General features: G+C 42.7%; 1 protein-coding gene across 3 annotated transcripts in view; it reads left to right on the forward strand.

The window, feature by feature from the left end:
* RASAL2 (RAS protein activator like 2) overlaps positions 1-22043 on the forward strand; it is a 191748-nt gene that overhangs the window by 149578 nt on the left and 20127 nt on the right. For all 3 annotated transcript variants that reach the window (XM_064454460.1, XM_064454461.1, XM_064454462.1), the window contains exons 6-12: positions 9699-9852; positions 11427-11525; positions 12297-12851; positions 15228-15372; positions 18653-18797; positions 19701-19937; positions 20611-20812. In XM_064454460.1, coding sequence (XP_064310530.1) covers positions 9699-9852; positions 11427-11525; positions 12297-12851; positions 15228-15372; positions 18653-18797; positions 19701-19937; positions 20611-20812 — 1537 coding nt within the window. The remainder of the gene's footprint in view (positions 1-9698; positions 9853-11426; positions 11526-12296; positions 12852-15227; positions 15373-18652; positions 18798-19700; positions 19938-20610; positions 20813-22043) is intronic.

Genomic DNA, 22043 nt, shown 5'->3' on the forward strand with positions numbered 1-22043 from the left:
CATGCCGGTACAGGCAGATCAGTTCAGCTAGCACTGGCGAAGCACAGAGACGTACGGTGCAGTTCAGGTACTTTAAGAATCCCTGCTAATGTCAGTCAATTGAATAGTTACTGCAGCATTACTACAATGAACAGATGGCCTTTCTTTCAGGAATATGGAAAACTCAGTAACTTCTGACCATCTTAGTGCCCCACTTGGTGTGGTCTTGCTTGTTTAGTTTCTGGCTGGCAATTTAGGCTGGGAATGAATTGTATATGAGGCAAGCAAAAGCTTGTAAACACAGTTTTTCCTAACTATTTGTAAAGTCTCTAGACTGTTTTCATTAAACATTACTCTGTGTTACATTCCCCAGTAGCCCAGCAGGAGAACTAGACTGAGTGAAAAATAGGTTGCCCTGTACTTAAGGCCACGGCAGGCTTCTGAGATTTTACATTGTTTAGTGCATTTTCCCTTCTCCTTTAGCTGAGTTGAATTCATTAGTTGTATCTTTCATGCTGTGCTGCTTTAATCAACGGTGCTGTCTTCTCCATCTGAAAAGCAGCATCATAAAATCATGGAGATAGTAAGGCTTCGGATGTTAGAGGTCTTGTTACATCCTAACATTAACAGAAAAGACTGCTGCTTACCAAATATGACTAATGATATGAATGATGTTGCTCCTGTAGTCATAGTAGTGTCCACTCAGTCTGTTTTGAGTCAAGTTTTGTTATAAATCACTATTTTCAGGGAGTTGCAAGATGGTTGTAAAAAGCAACTCAGTGAGCACAAGCATATTAAATAACGCTGCAGTGTGATAAAATACCTGTTATTTTTACCATTGTTTGCAACCAGCTTTGCTTGAAGTTTTGTAATGCAAAAATGTCTTGCTGTGAATAATGTATTTGTCTTTCCTTAAATTGGTACTCATGGTGAACGTGGACTGATAATGCTTCCTTTTGCAGTGTAAGGGAAATGGGGTTGTTCCGGGAAAGCCAAAAAATTTAGCTGTAATTAATCCCCACAGCTTTGGTTTGGGACGTGATATTATACACAGCAAAGCCACCTTCTCTTTAAAACCAGATCCCCCTCTACTCACTGCTGGTGTGGGCATGAATTGTTAACTAGACCTGAATGAAACATGGATTTTCTCAGATTGCTTGCAAAGCATAAAATCCAATGTGTGCAGTGATGGCATTGAGCATAGCTGGTCTGTTCTGTCAGTCCTCTCAGGTCTCCTTGGCATGGATTTAAAAAGGAGGATCCAGGAGCAAATAAATTGAGAAGTTCCAGTGGCAGAGTCAAGGCAGAGGTTTTAGGGACGGAGCCCTGGCAAGCCGATGATGTGCAGGATGTTAGACAGGGACAAGCCGGTGGTTGCTCTTTACTTACCCTCCTAGTCTGGCCTGCTACAGTAGCCTTATAGCAATGTATCTTGCGTCTGTAAGGCCGGACATGGGACAACGTTTTGGGGGTTTTGTGACTTGATGCAGTCGCTTGCTACTAATGGAGTAAAGCATTTTCAATAACCAGTCCATGTGACCTTCCTCCTTCCGGAGGTATGTGTGCTGAAGTGAACAGAGGGCCCAGTTTGGAGGCAAGGGAGATCATCTCAGAGTAGCCAAGCTGTGTGGAAAGCAAGCTGAGCTGAAGCTTATTTGGAGATAAATCTTTGCACAAATGAGTATTGCTGTTCAAAAGCATGAGCCTCACCTCAAGCTGGTTGAAGCCTCGTGCTGCAGGTGAGGGTCACAAATTGCTGATATGCTTTCTTTCCAAAAAGAACTTAACAGCACTACTCAACCTTGTAGTTACCTTTTGTTGGAAAGATTGAAGGATTAATGGAGTTCTCTTTGCATTTGTGGTCAATCAGACGGTGCACCAATTGAATGTACCAACTTTGAAAGTTTAGGGTTAGAGATATTACTTTTCTGATGGTATTTTATAAATAAAACTATAAAGAAAATTCAGTTCCACTTTAAAGTGAAACTTGCCAATAATTTCTCCCTTCCCTCCCATATGTTTCTCTCTGTATCTAAGGGTGCCCGAAAAATGCAATGGGTGGGTAGAATAGCAGGAAAAACAACTTGGAAACCATGTGGGAATGAAGCACTGAAGATGAGGAACAGATTAGTATACTGGGAGGAGATGGGCTGAAGGAAAGAGGAGGCTAGGATGGTTGATTTGTGTTTAGAATTATGGTGTTGCTTGGGATTTTTCCAATGGGTGAAATCAGGGACAACTGTTTCTGCGTGAAGGAAGGTAACACATAGCAGCTGACTCTTAATTCATGAGAGGGAATTGCCATTCTCTCACCTTCTGCTCTCCCTGCTTTTTGTATGAGTCTTGATCTGTTGCAGTAAAAACTTTCCTGTCCTACCCCGGTGAGTCAACCCTTTCCCATTTTAAGCAGGTGATGCTAGGTGATGTCATGGTGTTATACAGGTTTTCAGGGCTAGGTTGCCTGATAGTGTCTACCTTTTCTTGCTCTGACAAATACAAGAGCCCTGCCTTCAAAGAAAGTATCATATGGCTTTTTAAATTAAAGCCCTGCAAGGATTAGAAGGAAATAGAGGCTGCTGTCATGTTGCTTTTCTCATGTTTTTGAGGTGTTTGGGTCCTGTTAAGAAACAGGAGATGTTTCTAGATAAATATCTTCAGAATTCTGGAGTAATTCATGATTAGTTTTCCTGGTGCACATCAAGATTTGGGATACTGTAACACTGCATGCCGTTCCAGATGGTGGCAGAGTCTGGATGCTGTCTGTTCAGAGCTGATTTAAAATAGAAAGGGTTCAGGAATGCTGTAGGAAAGGGTGATGGAGATAAGTTGCAGATTTTTTCGTAATCAGATTTTCTGTTTCAGCAGAAAGCCATTGGCCAACATACTTTTTCTGGCTTTTAAACTTCATTCCAGTGTGACTGGGTTAGTGGATGGGGAGAGGAGAGAGCTGCGGTGCCCACCCAGAAACAAGTCTACCATGGGTCAGCATCCAGGTGTCCTATATGAATCCACAACCTCTCGAGAGTCAGTATCACTTCTATTACTCCAGGTTCAGGCTGTTTGCTGGGCGGTCTGTTTTACTTGAAAACTCATGGTTTGTCTTCACAAGGCACTAACATGAGAACGCTTAGACTCTGCTTAGTTGTGACACACGCCAGATGTGAATGAAGCTCTTCAGACGTGTGGCCAGTATGGCATCTCACCAGGTTATCGACAGCTCTTGCCATGAGGCAATCTGGCACCATGTTACCATATCATCTTTCACAGCTTTTCTAGCCTGTTTCCCACTGCATTCTTTGAGCTCTTCAAGCCACACATTCGTCTCTAACATTTTCTCAGTGTCAGTAATATATAAAATATGTAAAAAATCATGAGAAAAGACTTAAGGAAAAGGAGAGACCAAATTAATATTTTCAGTTTGCGGCCAGGAATTTGAAAGTCTTTCCAAGCGGAACGACAGTTCTCTCCCCAGTTCTGTTTATGGTGAGGGAGTGAAGATGGTTGAGACTGGCTGCATATGGTCTCAGTGACTGCAGTAAAGCTCTGCGGACAGCTGGGAGGGTTTTGCCCTGTTGGGATTTACTGCCACGTGGGAATCCTCCTGCTTTACTAAAAGTCATTTTATGGCATTATCAGATAGTGGTAGATGAGCATGGGATCCGTTGTGTGCTTGCTCAGAATGGGCTCCAGCACGTTGCAGGGAAGCGGGTAGCCATGGCTCTGGGGTTCATGGTGAAACGGTATCGCTGCTCAAACGACAGCTTTTTCTACTTTCGGTAAGTTCTCGCTCCTCCCTCCTGGTTTCTTTGCAGTATGAAAATAGCACAGATCATATAAATAATAGAAGCAGATTTTGCCATGTTTTTCATATTCGTTCATTCTAATTTAATCACAGCTTTCAAAAAAGAGGAGGGTGATTCTTACCCTGATTTAGATGTGAGGATAAAAATCTGTTACACAATGCATTATTAAGGCTTAACTCACTCAGAGCTTGTATTCATTCAGCCTATCTGTTTCTATCTGCATATTGGAGTATGGGGAAAGGGGAGGAGTGGTTTGTTTCCAGAGAGGCATCTCACGCCCGGTCTGGTGAACATATTTCTTTCAACAAGTTTTTTCGATCCTCATGCAGCTGTTTTGTTTTTCAGTGAAAACTGAACAAGATCTCATCATTAAGCCTGCTGTCACCTTTGGGCTACACTGCTCTGTCCCATCTGCAGGCTCGCTTGACCCCTTTATAAAAACATACTTCTTAATGGCTGACGCTTTTCTGCAAACCCCAGGCTCCTCCACATAGCATTCACCTATAAATTGTTTAGCAGTAAAATGAAACTGAATTAGTTAAGCATCTCTGGTCCTGCAAAACAAAAGATTTTGAAACGTTAATAGCAGAGACTGTGGTTACAGTAGAGTGAGGAGAATGCTACCCCTGTGAAATTCAGCAGCCTGTTCGGCTGCACGGTATGAGGTGTCTGTTAGACAAGCTGTGATCTGTAGGGAGAGCGAGCAGGCAGGGGAGGGCTTTGCAAATCCAGGATTCAAACAATGAGGCTTTGGGTAGGGCCTTGCAAGTAAAGACCAGAATCTCAATGGAAGGCTAAAGCAATATGCTCAGAAAAAGCCAGCATTTAATTGCCCCTAAGTAAAACTTGCATCTAAATAAGTTACCCTAAGTTTCTGATTTTAAAAAAAATATTAATAACAAAACTGGTTAGACTTGTAGAATTGTTGACCAAGTAATGGGATGTTCTGCTAATTGGCAGTTGGAAAACGAAGCGGGGTGTGGTGCCTACAAAATGAACACTTGCGCGGGGAAACTTGATGCTGCAGCGCAGGTAGAGCGCACCTGTATTGCAGATGATGTTGCCGACGTTTGGGTCCGGTTCAGCAGGGCTGGGATTTCGAATAGCAGCGCTGAGCAGAAAGTTCACTGCATTACAGTCCAAGCTCTCTCCTGTGACTTTGCGAGTGGCTAAGTATTGAATTCAACTTTCTGATCTTGGGGAGTGTCTCTAAACACATGGGTATTGTGCTGGAATTATTTGAAGCATGCAGACATACAGTTTCGCTTAAGACCAGTGGAGACATGGCTTTAGCTGCGTGCTTGGGCTGAACAAAAAAATCTCTTCAGAATTCTTTGCCTTCATGCCAGTTTGGTAAAGGAAACAGATTATGGGATTCTGTTCCTTGATACTTCATTTCCATGCATTTATTTTTTATCTTTTGGATTATTTGTGTCCGCAGGCTTGTTTTCCAAGCAAATATAGTGTTCTCCCTGGTAAGCTCAGTAATTGAGTGTCTCTTGTGCTTTGTAGGTTGGATTTTAAATAGGTCAAAATCAGCAGGAGAGCTTCATAACCAGAGCAATTAGGATTTTAACCCTTTATCCTACATGCCTTACAGACAGTAGATTATAAATCGACTAATAGGCTGCTGCGTGCCATGGGCAGCCACTGAAAGCCAGGCGTCTCTAGTTCCCGGCTTTACGATCAAGACCTTCCTACAGTGGAAAATAACTGAATTATGGTGTTCAAGGAGAGAGGGTCAGTTTGGGGTTGGGCCAGCAAGATGGTGTTGTTGAAGAGATCTTTTTTGGTAGCAGTCACATGCTGCAGCCAGGTCAGTGGTTTGGGGCATTGGCTGGGCTCTGATTTAGAAGGAAATTATGCAGCTCTGAAGACCAGTACTCCAAAGCACGTGAAAAGAGGTGAGAAGTTTCAAATATTTCCTGACATGCTCCTCCACCTGCTTTTCCTATTGGAAAGCAGTTACGGAGAATACCTATGTAAGAATTGTTTGGTGCTGTTGGTAACTACGTGCCCTGAATTCTGTCGTTCCTTCACAATCTTTTTGCTGTGTGCAGTAGTAGATAGAAAAAGCAGCAGGAAGAAAGTTGATCATTGGAGGTTAATTGTAATTTAAACCAGGATTTGTGTTGTTAATGGAGCTGTTTAACAGATTTGTACAAACAACCCTTCCCCCACCTTTTGCATGCTCGATCTTCTGTTTACAGTAATCTGCTTCTCTGGGATTACTTCTCTCCTACCAGAGACTAAGCAATACGCATTTTACCAGTAGCCTCCTACCTAACAGAGGACAGAACCTGTTAATCCAGCCCCTCTGCTGGACGTTGGGAAGTAAGTTAGTGGCATCTATGCAAAGGAGAAGCCAGCAGGCAATTTTCTTTCATTGTTACTTACAGCTTCAGAATATCGGGCGAGGCTTTAAAGCAGCAGAGAATTATTTTTTCTGTATAATTATTGCCTATATTGATTGGGATGCTGCTGATTTAGGCACAAGTTGATTACTTGCTTTGCATGTCTATCAATAGATGAAATATATACCATGGTATATACCATGGTGCTTACAAATGCATGTACTTGTGTTTGTAAATACATGCTGTAGCATCTAACCAACAACTTTACAACATTGCTGTGGTGTTTACGGAAGACAAAGTGCCATTTCTAAGCCACTTAATCAGTTTATTGAGCTGTTTTAAATTTGGTAACTTCAAGGGGTTGCTCGAACAGATAGAAGTTCCTCTGCCCTAGGACCCTGAGTCAACAAAACTAACTGTGCTCCAGCTGATCTGCAATAAAACAATGTTCAAAGCTAACTAATTAGAAGACCAATGAAACAGAATAGGTGCTACTTAAAGATTTAACTTGCAAGATGGGATGCGGCAGCATGGAGTAGAATTGTTGTGTGTACCTGCCTTTGCCCTCAACCTGTCCCCAAGGGTGGTTCAGAAGCATTCTTGGAAGATGCCTCGCTCTCTCCCGCTGCATTTAATGTCTGGGTCTCATTAAACTTGTAGGAAAGGAAGAGGAAGGACTTCTTTCTTTCTGGAAAGGTCACCTTTGCCACATCTGCGGAGTGGCCTCCCCGCGCCTGCTGCCTGTGCCGGCCCCCCCTAATCCCCTTACAGGAGACCACACCATGGCAACAGGCACCCAGGAGCCTCTTCGTGTCACCCGCAGGGCCTAATGGGAGCAGAGCCGACAAGGAGAGAGACTTCTTTACCGGTGCGGCTGTGGCTTTTCTTCTTGCCTTGGCCCAGCATATCTGCCTGGCATGATGCTCGTCTGAAATTTGTAACCTAAGGCTTGAGGAAGATTTCCTCCTGGATTTTTGTGCCTTTCTTCCTCTCCCGGCAGGACTTATTGTCTGAGATGTAGCCCAGAGAGCGAAGTTTAAAAGGAAGGGCTGAGACATGTGGCACCGCTATGATTTGGGGATGCACGGCTAAGTGGCTGTACAATTGTTTCATGTAGGTGTGCTTGATTTCTCTTACTCTACGTGCAGCCTCCGCTTAACTGGGATTTGTAAAATCTCTTTTTCTTTCTCCTTTACTTGGTAATTATTTTTCTTTCCCCTCTTTTCCCCCCCTTTTGTGACCATTCCATGCTTTCCTTCTGTTACAAGGAGCTAAGGCGGGAGTCGGCTGCAGGCTCTTGGCCAGCTCCCCTGCATCATGCACCAAAGTGCTTTGTTAGGACTGGAATTGCTGAGAGTTTGGGATGGAGACAGAAGCCAAGTGACCTCAGCAGTGCTTTCTTGAGAGGAGAAATTAGAGAGGGTTTTGCAGAGATTATATTAAAGTGGTGTATTGTGGTGTGTTTATTTTAGACTTGCCCTACCTTAACTGCAGCAAGTGTTCAATTATACATGGCTGAGGTTTTAGGTTTGCGTTGGTACAGCTGCTGTTGTAACCTGTTATAACAAAGCATGCACAGTGCAGCCAACACATTTGTACCAGTGCTGCTGTTTTGCATTTGAAATCAGTTTCTTTGTAATATCCCTCTGATGAAAGGTTTTTGCTGCCTGCACTTAGGTCATTCAGTATATTAAATGGGAACAAAGTTCTTCCTTACTGTTTAATAAATCTTATCATACGTGAATCTACTAGAATACCTTCAGCATTTCATTTTGTACAAAAGAACAGTCAGATGAACTCTGCTTGGTGTTTTACATGTATCCTTCTTGATACCAAGTTTTTGTTAAGCAGCCTTAGAAGTACTGAAGACATCTTTTCCAGATTTTTTTTTCCTTTCTATTTCCCCGTAGGATTGTTCAAAGGTAGGAGGGATTTTATTTTGCTAAGGTTACAAAATATGAGGATTTTTTGGTTTGGTTTTTGGTTTTTTTTTGCATAAGATATGTGAGGGAGGTATAGAAAAACTGCTTATTTTTCAAAATTAAGGAAGCCGTACAAGTAGCAGTGCTTCTCAGTCCTCCATAAATACATTCTTTAAACATTTGCCATTTGATACTGAGCTTTGATACTGGTAATCAAATGCAAGAGGAAGTACTGTGAGGGTAAACACAGGTGAGAAAGCATCGTTTCAGAGTATTGCTTTTCTCCGCATAATGTATAGACAATTGATGCCTTTCTACTTTCACATCTGTTCCTTGTGCTTAGTCACACTTGCTGGATGTGCAGCCATATTTATGGACATGCTTTCATGGATCACCGAACAGGTATAGGGACCAGCATGAGCTTTGGTACCTTAACAAAATCTAGACCTGCCAGGTAAACAGCTTGTTTTCTGCTAAGCTGGGACTTTGTGCTCTTCCTCCTTGTTGGTCATCTGTGAAGGCTTTGACTGAGTTCCACTATGGGAAAAATACAACGTGTGCGCACATAGTGTTTACCTTTTGACGTAGAAATGCTAGATGTGCCTAAAGTATCATATGACTTCATTGTAGAAGCTTGTAGTCCAGGTGTCAGTTTGGAGTTAGAAGGAGCACAGGTGAAGCCAGTGACCTATAAATTGAGGACATTTGACAGTGCTGTTTGACAGCAGAGCTCCCTACTGTGCACAAATGTAGCATTAAATCGAATTGGGAGAATACAGAAAGCGTAAGAACGCATTTTGTAGTGTTGCTGCTGGTTGCAAAAAGCTACGGCATAGTGGAGGGAGGGGTGTGTCTTTGAGAAGTGTTCAAGAACTGGTAGGGACAAAGAGAAGACTGCCTCGATAAAGAGGTGCTGTGAATTTGGGAGGCGCCAGCTCTGGTAGAGCTCGGGGATTTACAGGCCAGTCAACTGAAAAAGAGAAGCAGTATGTCTTAGTGAGGGGAAGTTAAAAGAGAATGGAGCTATCAAAAAAACTAGAAACTGTTGAAACTGGAAGAAACAGCTGAAGAAGAAAATGTAAAATTTAAATGTAGGTAACTGACTTGAGCACTGTGAAGTGAGATAATTTGTATATTTGACTTTAGTGTAAAGGCTTTGTATGTTAAGAAAAATCAAGTGTATTGTCAAGGGGATCATCTGCTGTAATGAGAGCAGCTATCGTTCTGCATTGGTTTAGAGATTTAGAGATCGGTGTGCTTTTTGCTGTTAATACCCAACATTTATCTAGTTATCTAGATAGTAGTAAATATTTTCAGTAATATATCCAAACCTATCTGTGAGGTTTCTTTAAATTTCAGCAATTAAGTTCTGAACTTTTTGGTTTGCTGTTCTTTCACTGGTGGCTCAGCACCTACTATTTCTAGGTCAGTGGAAATGGACTTCCTGGGCTTGTGTAGGTGGATATTTCCTTAGGACTCTGGGATTACTGGCCTCATGTTATTTTCATAAGTTTTACAGACTAATTGTAGAAGTTGTTGATGTTTATTCAGAACAGGTTGCAGCTTTCTCAGGGATCTTGCCAACTCTTTTGGTAGTTGTGAGAAAAATAATGTTTCCTTTCCCCCGTCTTTTCCTACAGGTCACGTGGATTGCCAAAGCTGAAAGAGTCCCGTTCCCATGAGTCTTTACTGAGCCCTGGCAGTGCTGTGGAGGCCCTGGATCTCGGGTCAGAAGAAAAAGTCTTTGTCAAACCACTTCACAGCAGTATCCTTGGACAAGACTTCTGCTTTGAGGTAAAGAACACTCTCCAAACACGCAGCCGATTATATGCTGTCAGTCAGTCTGAACCCTTGCAGTACGCTGTTCTGTGACTTTGTAATTGGAGAACAGATCAGCAGCCGCTGCTATCCTGAGGTTTGGGTGGGGGCTGTCTAACCAGCAGGCGGTTTTAAAGTCCATGAGGCTAATGGCATCAATTACTCAATGGAGAGAAATCTTTTTCAATTACCACATCTTCAAGTTGAAAAATCTCTTTAATTTTTGTAAGTATCTAAGTGTTTGTAGTTTGCATGCAAGTGTATGGTTGAAACATACTATTGTTCATAAGCTGTGTGTTCATCCTCTCCAAATTCACCTAAAATTAAATTTAGGGAAGATACCGTAACGGAGAAATGTGATTTCCAGGCAGAGCCCCCTTCCATTAGCTCAGCCTGTTTGCCAATTGCTAAAGGAAGCTTCAGTAGCTGCGGACGTGCCCGTTGCACCATGGAGCAGGATGCAAAGATCCTCTTGCTGTTTCAGCAGAGGCTGCAGCACAGCACCACATGGCTCCTAGCTTTGCTTCAGACAGAAGCCGTCTGTGTGAGCACAGCCCTTACCTTGCAGGACCAACAGCATATTCGTGTGTGCTATTTGGATGCGTCTTAAGGCCATCGTAATCCTTCGTGGCAGGGGCGGGTGACAGTCTGTCTTCAGCAGGATTAGTCAGATGTGTCTGAACTTCTGGAACAAAGATCTGTTTACAACCTGGAAAACTGCTCTGGCAGAAAAACAGCATATCAGGCCCTTCTCCCTCAGGATGTATCCAGGAACTCTTCCTGTTCACTTCAGTCTTATTCTTCTGGTTGGAAGCACTTTCCAGCTTGCTTAGGTTTGGGGAGTTGAATGAAAAAACTGGCAACACCTTAACTCTGAGGCTGTTGCCTCAAACTGCTTTTTAATTGTGTGCACAAATGAATGGCAAGAGTAAAATGAAGCTTGTCAGGCCATGTAAAAATGAAAGGAACTGAGGTGGTTCTCTCCTGTGTGAAAGCAGAGTTGTGTATGGCATTGAGTGTCGGGGCCAGATTAGAACACAACTCCTTCGGTTTGTTTTAGGCTGTTGCTATATATACGGACCCTTGGAAATATTTTGTATTTACTGAAGACACCATTTCCAGTGTGTGTTGCCATTTATTAATAAGTTGTTAGTTCTGTCTGTCTTTACGCTCTTAATAACCAAATTGTCTGCCTCTGGGACTTAATGGGGAAAACTGCAAGTGTTTAATAGCTCTGGATCAATTAACAAGTGGGTTTTTTTAAAAAAATTAACTGTTTGATTAAAGCCTTGTTTAAAAGTCTTTAAGAGGAGCCTCTGGTGCTCCTCATATGTTTCTTTAGTTTTATATTAATTTGAACGGACTTTTTGTTTTCTCTCTACATTTTGTGGGCCTTTCAACCTCTGTCTTCTAGGCTTCCATATTGTTTTCCTGCCTTTTTCATATTTACTTTGTTGCTCAAGTATTGCTTATCTTCTTCCGTGCTTTTTGCAGCCTCTCATATGTCTCCTAGGCTTGCCTGAACTCAGCCTGTCACTTATGTGTTCCAGGTAACCTACTCCAGTGGCAGTAAATGCTTCAGCTGTTCCTCTGCAGCAGAGAGGGACAAGTGGATGGAAAACCTACGCAGAACAGTACAGCCAAATAAGGTAATAGAAACTGCGGAAATAAGATTACTGAGGGAATGGAGGTGATATGATTGGATTTTAGTCCAGTGTACCAGGGCTTCCCACAGATGCATGCGCAATTAATTTAGTCTGGGGAGAAGTCTGCTCATCAGTGTATCAAAAGCTGCTGCGTACTATTCTAGTGAGTGCAGGAGGTCAAACCTTTAATGAATAAATACATGTCGGCGTGCTTCCCGATCCCTGCTCCAGTGTCTGCTTATTATGTTTCAGACTGGATTGCTGATACCATGCACCTCAGAATACCCTTCTGAGGACACGGCTTCAGAGGTTTCATCTTTTACTGTTGGGGGGGAAGGAGTTTGAGCCAGAGTGAGAAGGGGGTCAAGCTATTGATCAGCTGGAAATATCTGATAAGTCACCTCCATAGCTGGCATACCACCTTCGAGGGACAGGCTAACAGTGCTCTTAGTTATTCACAAGAGCAAACAATGCAGCGTACCATGCCAGTCTAGTGCTTTTGAGGGGCTCCTGTGCAGAGTGTTTGTTTTCTAAACCATTTCAAATACGGGTTTTTTTAGAAGAAAAATATTCTAGTCCCTACCATTGACGTACAAAAGACATCCCTTTGCCCCTACTTTAGAAAATGTCAGATTTTCTAGAGATTCTGATTCTGAATTCTGATTATGTCCCTGCCTTGCATATAAAAGGCAGCCCTTTGCTGCTGCTCTAGAAGACAGAAATGTTCAGTTTTTGGAGATTCTGAATCAAAGCTGAGCTCTCTTTTCTGCACAGGACAACTGCCGTCGAGCTGAAAATGTGCTCCGTCTCTGGATCATTGAGGCAAAGGACCTGGCCCCCAAGAAGAAATACTTCTGTGAGCTGTGCCTTGATGACACTCTTTTCGCCCGCACCACCAGCAAAACAAAAGCAGACAACATTTTCTGGGGAGAGCACTTTGAGTTCTACGGTCTCCCACCTCTTCACAGCATCACAGTTCACATCTACAAGGATGTGGAGAAGAAGAAGAAAAAGGACAAGAACAATTACGTGGGCCTGGTCAACATTCCCATGGCCAGTGTAACCGGTCGCCAGTTTGTGGAAAAATGGTACCCAGTCAGCACACCTACACCCAACAAAGGGAAGTCGGGGGGACCTTCCATTCGGATAAAGTCCCGTTATCAGACCATCACCATCTTGCCTATGGAGCAATACAAAGAATTTGCAGAGTTTGTTACCAGCAACTACACTATGCTGTGCTCTGTGCTGGAACCTGTGATCAGCGTAAGGAATAAGGAAGAGATGGCTTGTGCTTTGGTGCACATTCTCCAGAGCACTGGGAGAGCTAAGGTAAGAACAGGCAGCTTCTGCCAAAACAACTTCCTCTCGCTGCTCATAGGTGATATCTTTTCAGCTAGAAAGTAGGAAGCCTGGGCTGGCATGACCATAAGCACAGCATAAGGTGCCTGATGTAGTAAGACTGGGGAAAGGGTCTCAAAAGTATTTGAAAAGACTTGAGCAATTGCATCTACCAGGAAGGCATGCAGATAGGCACGATGCCAGCAATGATTAAGAGTTGATACAAAGATTAAAGGTGCTGGGTACAAAGTATAAGCAGGAGGACTATATAACTTATGTTATTCTGAAAAGTTAAGACCTGCACTTGAGTGTTCAGGAACCTTTTCTGTATTTCTAAAATCACGATACAGGACAAGAGATAAGTAAGCAAGAGATTAGTAAACTGGAGAATTCTATAAATAAGCCTCTGATACAATGAACAGCAGGGTGCCATTGTTGATTCAGTGCTAAGTCAGCTAATCAATGCTAACATTGATTTGGTCAGTGTTTGAACAGCCATTTGGAGAATCTATACTCAGTTAATGGTAATCCCACCTGCCCCAAGGATGTTATTAGGACTTCTGGGTGCACACTGGTGGTTCTCTGTGAGGCAGAAATTGGAGTGAGCCTCAGTTTCTTCTAATAGATTGTGGGAGAATATCCTGTAGGTGCCGGGAAATTCTGAGAAGCATTAACAAGCATTGATTTATCTGGATGCTGCCTGCCAAGTGGATGTGTGAGTAGTACCAAGCTGTAGCCATCTTCTTCCAGTAATGCCAGCTAGAGCAAGTTAAGCACGACCAAACACAAGTTAGAGGGTTGGGGATACATGGAAGGATGGCCATAAGCAGCATCCAAGGGACATCCTAATTTAACTGCTCCCAAAAGGTCCTTTTATGTTTGCATAATCATAGGCCGCTCTCTGCTGTTCTCCCCTGGATGTATGTCTCTGAAAGGCTGGTGCTCTGTGACAGTGTGTGATAGGAACTCATTCCTTACCAAGTTGCTTGTCTGACCAAGAGGAGCTGGTAGCTGGGGTAGCTCCTGTAGGGTTGTGTTGAAATCCTGCTGGGAAGCAGGCTCTGGATTCCTGCAGTGCTAGCTGCAACAGGTAGATAAATTAGCGTTGTAACTTTGCCTTCTTAGTGCCTGAACCTTTGAACCTCTGTTTACTGGAACCATTGAGCAGCTTAGGCTGCCATAACCTAAAGCTGCAAAGAGGGTAAGTTTCCAGGTCACATTATGTTGGTGGTGATGCAGCTGGATCTTCCCAGTTTGCACCAGAGGAAAATAATTCTCTCAGCTTTTGCTGAAAAAGAAACAGCAATAATGGATTGAAAACTAAGAGTATTAAATGTATTTTTGATTTATATTTATCCTACATAATTTATTCTGTGTATTTTACACTCATATGCTAGCAGTGCATTACGGCTCCCCTAGTTAATGGGGTTATGAAACCTTACTACAGCACTCTTTGAATTGTTCGGAGGATGTTGCTGTTTGCAGCAGAACCAGCAAATCACAGTTATCACTCAGCCCTAATTCGTGGTGGTGTTTTGGTTTGGGTGGGGTTTTTTACTTATTTTTTGGAACAGCTTAAAAAAAACAGAGAGAGAAATATGCTTCCTGTCCTGGAGAGCTTGACAGTGGCTGAAATTGGATCTTGCAAAATGCTGAGTATTTCTTGTGAAATGCTGAGTACCCTTGACTCACACAAAGTTATCACTTCAGGAAATAAGTATTACTGTAGAATTAGACCCTGTATCAAGAGGTTATTCACTGTATCAGGACTTGCTGATAGTTCCTGTCTGGGCATTTGAATACAGTTCAAGTTAAGTCATATAGATCCACAGCAAGTATGTTACCTTTTTTCCCAAATCCTGAACCACTTTTGGTTTGTGAATACAACTGATATAAGCCATTCTTCTTATTGAAATTTCACCAAGCTGTAAGAACTTGTGCCTAACTTCCATCTTGGACTTTTAAATCCAAGTTTCTATGTAATATTCAGTATTAAAAGGTGAATGTAATAACACTGATTCTTTCAGCAGACAAACTCACTGATAAACAAACTGGTGAGGGTTTCTGTTCAGGTTCTAAACTGAAAACACAAACTTGGCTGCAAAGGTTTTCTTTTAGAGACTTCTGCTTCTCCCTTTATAATTTGTGATCTATTACATATATAAATATAATAAAACCAAGAGGAGCCCTAGCTATTTCTCTGGCCCATACTACATTGCAGCATCTGCACCCCTTCTCCTAAGCTTGGCAATTATTTCAGTAATCCTCTGGCTTCTCTGTTTATCCTTCCTTCTTGGCTTCTGCAGTTAGCCTGGCACGACTGAGTCTGGTTAAAATAACCTCTTGCCATTTGACCTTTTTCTTCAGGACTTCTTGACAGATTTGGTGATGTCTGAGGTAGATCGTTGTGGGGAGCATGATGTCTTGATCTTCAGGGAGAACACGCTTGCTACCAAAGCAATTGAGGAATACCTGAAGTTGGTAGGGCAGAAGTACCTTCACGATGCACTAGGTAAGAAAGTGCCTGTCTGTCACTTGTTTGCATTGCAGAGGCTAACCCTGAACTGTTTGCAACATGACTGAAGCCTCGTGCACCTAGGAATGTAGGGTGGGAAGGAATTGCCTCAGCACTGAACACAGGTGTCCAGTATCAAGATAGCAAACTATATGCTGTCTTACTCTTGATGCCCTTCCTCCACACAGAGGGAGATGCTCTTCGGTGCCTGCAGGAGTAGCAGCCAAGGAAAGGCAAACTTGATTTGATATAGCTGAATCCCTTTTAAAGTTTGTATCACCACATTATGTTTTTCTGGGTAACCTTCTTTTGTGTCTCTAGTTGTGACAAAGAGGTATAACACTGCAGTGGAGTTGTGGGCTACAGTGATTGATCCGTCTCATATAGGAACAGGCTTTAAAAAAGGGATTTTGTCACAAAGTTTAACAGAGGAAATTGAGACCAATACCTTGTGTTGTGGTGTCAGGAGTGAATCTGGTATCATGTGCGATACAGTTAGGTGAAGATTTCAGAAAGGCTTATGAACATGAAGCATATATTTCACTAATCTTATTTTACGTTAAAGAAGCTCCTGCAATCACTTCAGGCCAAAGTGTCACCACCCTAGGGGGTTAGGTATACCCAGGGGTATCTGGATGATGACCCAAGTTCTTATCCACAGGGGCATATTGCTGGGGCATCCCCCGTCAGTCTCTTTCACTTGCTGTGGCAGTTAATAGCAAATGTTAGCTATGGTGTTAACGAGTGTTAAGTGTGAGGTGCCCACCCTTGCGCTTGAGTTGAATGCAGGCAGTACAAGAAAACTTCAGGTGCTTCAGCTGCAACTGTTGTTAATGCTGGCATGTTCCAGAGTGCCCCTTGGACTTGCTCAGCCCTTACCTTTGCCATGGAGCAATTAATTCATAAACATTCTTGTTAACCTTTTAAACTGATACCTTGCCCCTACAAAAATCCTTAAACAAACATGGCTGGAGGGAATGGGACTGCAGGGCTGCCGAGCAGCACAGGGCAGGAGATCAAGATGCAGAGCGTCCAGGGAGCCTCCTGTTTGTGTTTATCCAAAGTGCTCTTCATTCACCACGTTATTAAAACTGCCTGGCCAACCTGTGATGTTCTACTCCATTCCCCTGGCAGGGTCTTAATGCCCATGGTTACATGGCAGGGTGAATTCTGGTAACTGTATTTACTGTTCCCTCTCCACCAAAAGGTTCTGCTCCAGTAATAAGCCACTGCCTTGGGAATTACTGTCCATGCAACTAATATTGCAATAAAGAGGACCAAAATGTGCTTGCTTTCTTCCAAAGAAACTCACAGCCTTGCTACAGCTAGGTTTGACCAACTCTGCACAATCTTTCTTACCCAAGATTGCACACTGAGCCACCCATCCCCCTGTTGTTTCTTGGATGAAGAAAGCTTTGGAAATTGATACTAGAGAAACAAGATCAGGCCAAAGCCAAGTCCCACACCACATCCTTTCACCAAAAAAAGAGAAAAAGCAGCTTGCTTTCCCAGCAGTCTCAATTGTCCTCAGCAGTCCCAGACACTGGCAAGTCGTCAAGGAGATGGTTGGCTAAATTAGTTCTCCAAGGGTCAGTACACTCAGGTCTGTGATTATATGCATTTTGGCCATTTCTTAAGTGTAATGAGCCTGTTCTGGTAGTCTTATTCTCATGGGTGGAACCACTGAGCGTAAGTCACAGTCCTAGGCTCTTTCCTGGTGTGGAGAAATGAGCAGCGTATTACTTTGTGTTGTACTTTTCAGCAGACTGAATGATCAGCTGTGGGACCAGTATATTACATATGACTGCAAGCCCCTTAATGTGCAGTAATTACATAAAAATATTGTAAAATTAATGACTTCTAATAAATCATTTAGAGCATTGGTGCTGAGTGATAAGATTGTAAATCATAGGCATGAGAGATAGAAAATCCCCCTAAGGTCATCCAGCTTGTCTGTAGCTCAGGGCAAGGTTGCTCATGACAATATACCCATCTCATTCTTTGTCAAGTTTTAAATGTGATTTTGCTCAGATGCCATGTTCTTTGAAAGGATTAACAACATTACTCTTGGCGTTAGCTATTTAATACATCTGTAAGAGCATCTTAATATATGATTAAGGCAGGGTCTTGTGGACCGCAAAGAGTAAGTTTCAAATGTATTTAAGGGGAAAAAAAAAATATTATCCAGTAAACAACAGTTAAACCAGAATTGGCTCAACAGAAGTGATGCTGAGAGTTTTGCAAGTAAGTGATCTAGATCCCCTCAGTGGGGGGCGGGGGCGGAACCCGCCAACATTAAGAAAATGTGCTGCCTGCTTTGCTTGCAAGAACGCTGCTGGCTTGAGATTTGGGGAGGGTGGTGGGAGGTGTTTGAGAGATTTTATGAAAACAAAGACAAAAAAACCAAAACCCTTTTGCACAAACAAGCCGTGTGGTGTTAGCTCAGAGCCAGCAAGATGATCTGAGGAGATGAACTTGAAAGACATTGAATCATTAAATGAGAGTTTTCCTACTGAACAAAAACAGTTTAAACATCACTTGGTCTACTAGCATATTTAGGAGAAAAACTAGTAAGTAGTGCATTCCAATATGTCAAACAAAGGAAACTTCATCCAGTTTTGTATGTGTCCAGTTCCTGTTGTGATGCCCTAAGAGAAGGGTGACAGAAACGCAGAGGATTTTGAAAGATGCAAGCTATAAAAATGTCGTAAGGTGTTGATAAAAGAGGTTGAGAAAATTAGCAGTCTCTAGCTGGCACTGGGGTATTACTCTTATTCAAGAGCAAGGTGGCACTTTTTAAAATTAAAAAAAAAAAAGGGCAAATTTAAAAAGAATAAAAATAAATAGCATTGTCAAGTGCATTTCTTGGGAAAATTATGACGACAAATAGCACAGCTTCATTTCTGAGACTGGATAATTTTATAGTTGATAATACAATTTCAATACAAAGTCAAATTCTATTCTTTAGGCTATAAGTGAAGTGTCTGCGGGGTTTATAAGAGAAGCCATCCTGTTACTGCACCTATATTTGGGGGCAGTGAGGGCACAGGAGGCTGAAGCATCAGAGCACCAGCTGTCTGATCTCTATGGCAAGTGCTCTGTTCTGAAAGAGCTGGGAGGAGTCGTGTTCCCAACATCTGGTGTCTGGAGGCTGTATTGCAGACCCAGGGAGCAGAAGAGGCAGTTGCCAAGGAAAGGCATAAGCAGGATTTAAAGGTGTGTCAAGGAGGCTTTTCATGTAACTACCCTGGTTTGTCATCCTCTTCCCTTTGTCCAGGGGAGTTTATCAAGGCTTTGTATGAGTCAGATGAGAACTGTGAAGTGGATCCCAGCAAATGTTCATCCAGTGAATTAACAGATCATCAGAGCAACCTGAAAATGTGTTGTGAGCTGGCCTTCTGCAAGATTATCAATTCTTACTGGTGAGGCATCTCCCCTCCCCTTCTCCCCCCAGTAGGTCATTTGCTTAGAGGGTGCCCCATTCCTCCTCTGAAGATGAGAAAACAGCAGTTGTACTGGGAAATAGCATAGACCCATCTGTCTTCTGAGACTACCTTCGTTTCCTTTCCTCACTGCCTTCCTACGTGTGACACCATATTACAGGTGGAACTTGTGCCCAAATTGAGGGGTTCCAGTCCCACACACCATACCTGACAGGAGCTTCTGCTGAAATACTCTGCCAAGGGAACACATACTGAGCTGTGACTGAATCAAAAGGGAATAAAGTGAGAAGATAACAGCTTAGCTTGAACTTGGAAGAAAAAGCTGAAAGTTTTGATGTGTATGGAAAACTTTCAGACCCTTTAGATCTGTAGAATTGAACAGGAAATCACAGGGAGGAAACGTTGGCAGAGAGATTTCCGTTAATCTCTGCTTCTGAGTAGTAGTGAAAGAAGAATGGCCTTTCTGCTTCAGGATGAAGCATGTGCTAAATATTGAGAGAGCTTAACAATCAAAATAAAAATTTCAGTTATGGAGATGAGTCCAGCTTGGTTCAGTTTGTTTTTAATGTTCTAACACCCTGGTTGCTCCAGGGTAGCGATGGATAAGTAGTTCTTAGCTTGCAAATCAGCATGTCTGAAAACGGCTTCACTTAACATATATGAACAAGGGATGCTTTGAAGACTACTGAAGTATCACCAGATTAAATGGGGATCTAAGAATAGATGCCTAATGATGTTTCCTAGCCTAGAGAGAGAAAAGGGGGGGAAAAAAGAGCCGATGATGTTTTCTCACAGACAATTATTTCAGGTGATTGGTCACCAGTTCGACTTGTTGCATCTCGTTGCCCATGCAATTTGATTTCCTGGTTTATTGTTTTTCAGCGTGTTCCCTCGTGAGCTGAAGGAGGTGTTTGCATCTTGGAAGCAGCAGTGCCTGAGCAGGGGCAAGCAGGACATCAGTGAACGCTTGATCAGTGCCTCCCTCTTCCTTCGCTTCCTGTGCCCCGCTATCATGTCCCCCAGCCTCTTTAGCCTCATGCAGGAGTATCCTGATGACCGGACATCTCGCACACTCACACTTATTGCTAAAGTCATTCAGAATCTCGCCAATTTTGCTAAGTAGGTGGTGGCAATAAAACAGAAATCTGTGCCTCTAGGGGTGCAAGTCAGTTACTGTGCAAGTAGGTTACTATGGAGCACGGAGAGTCCTGCTTGGTAGTCATGTTTGCAAGCAGCTGATTCTCTGTCAAATTGACGTCAGCTTTAGAAAAGGAGGAAACTTCTCACTTACATGTGAAGGCTGTTCCCCTTGAGATACCTCAGCGCTGGGCTAGATGAATTCTCCTTTTCACATGCAGATTTTGCCTGTGTTGAATTCAGTAGAGGGGACACAGTACAAAACCAAGAAGAGTCATGCATTAGCACGTCAGTGTGTATGCCATTTCAAAAGAAAAAAGCCTGTTCCCACCAAGGATCATGATTTTCCTCCTTTCTTCCTCCATAATTCCCAGCTGAATGGTACAAAGGGCATGGGAAGAAGAGGAAGGGTGTCTGTGGGAGGGAGGTGGGGAGAGGTGTGTTGAGCCCTTGATCATAATATGAACAGTGAATTACTAGTATTTAAGTCCAAGAAAGCAGTGAATCTCTTGAATTGTCAATTTGCTTTTGTCCCAGACCAAATCTTCAGAAAGGCAGGTCTAAAGTTAAGCATTTAAGTAATTGTCTTTAAGGACTAGTACTCTGTATTTTGTGTGGTTATTGACTGGGTTTCCCCCCACCCCCTTTCTTGCAGATTTGGTAATAAGGAAGAGTATATGGCCTTCATGAATGATTTTCTGGAACATGAATGGGGAGGAATGAAGCGTTTTCTCTTGGAGATCTCTAATCCAGATACCATCTCAAACATGCCTGGATTTGAGGGCTACATCGACCTGGGCAGAGAGCTCTCAGTTTTGCATTCCCTCTTATGGGAGGTTGTGTCCCAGCTTGATAAGGTAAAGCAGGTCAGAGGCCCAGGAGGGTGAATCCGGCGATTGTATCGTAGCAACAGTAAACATTAGGAAACCTCAAGGGAGCAGCTGAAGCCTGCTTTGGGGAGAACTTATTCAACAGCTTTTGGGAGGAATGTTTGATAGTGGTATTTCACAATTGTTCTTTCTGTGATTTCAGATCAGGACCTAAAGCAGGGCATGTGAAGTGGTTTGGGCTTCAGCAGTAGTGCAAACACTTTGCTGAGCTTTAAGTAAGGACGGGTGTTAAATGATGAAGAGGGCAGCCTTTAAAAGTAGACCTGGAATTCCCTGAGTAGCCGGTCCTTTCTCATAAGTGAGCAGGAAAAAAGGGAGGGTGTTTGGACAGAAAATGAAAATGTTGCAGTGCCCTTTTCGATGCTAATGGAGGTGTTTTGCTGCACACCAGGCCCTACCCTGCCCAGTTCTGATGGAGTAATGTGTTGGCCAGGCAGAACTGTTCTCATTAAAGACCTCATCCAAAGCCTGCTGAGATGTTCTCCTTTCTGTAGTCTTTGGATTAGTTTTTAGTATACAAGAGGGTGCCTTGTAAAAACCTGGATCCACTCTCAGGTTTATCCTGTAACAAAAGCAGGATGCTTTCTGCCATGTATTGTGCTGGGGTCATACACATCATCCAGATCCTGTTCTGCTGATCGCAATAGACATCGCCAACAATAAGCATAGCTTCCATTTAGCTATAAAAGGAGAAAAGGCAGTAGTTTGCTGTTCCTTGGCTATGTGGCTTTGCGGGATCCAAAATCATTAAAAGCTTGATAGCAAAGGTAGTTGATAAGACCCAGAAAAGCTGAGCTGTGTCTCATTATCTTTTTTGCAAGAGCTTGGAACTGTTCCATATTTCAGCTTTTAGAGTTGCATTATTTTGTCCGTATTCCATTTATATTGTTCTTTCTTTTGAAACCAGAGAGGTGAGGTGAATTGCAGTGCACTCTTAATATTTTTATTGCATTAAGGTTTGCCAAAATAGTTATTTGTTTGGGTATCTGTTTTCTCACAGTACATTATTTAAAATAGAAAACAAAAAACTGAGCTTGTTGCATCACAGTAAATTGAAATGTCCTTGACTCAAAAGGCAATATATATTAATCTTAGTTAATCTTAGTTTGGTTCCAATTTATGATCTTGTTTTTTCTGTTTCCCTCATACATGCACACAGTGTACATTCAAAATGTCACAGGCAGCAAAGTCAGCTATA

This window comes from Phalacrocorax carbo, chromosome 6, assembly GCF_963921805.1.
Source record: "Phalacrocorax carbo chromosome 6, bPhaCar2.1, whole genome shotgun sequence".
NCBI classification, from domain to species: domain Eukaryota; kingdom Metazoa; phylum Chordata; class Aves; order Suliformes; family Phalacrocoracidae; genus Phalacrocorax; species Phalacrocorax carbo.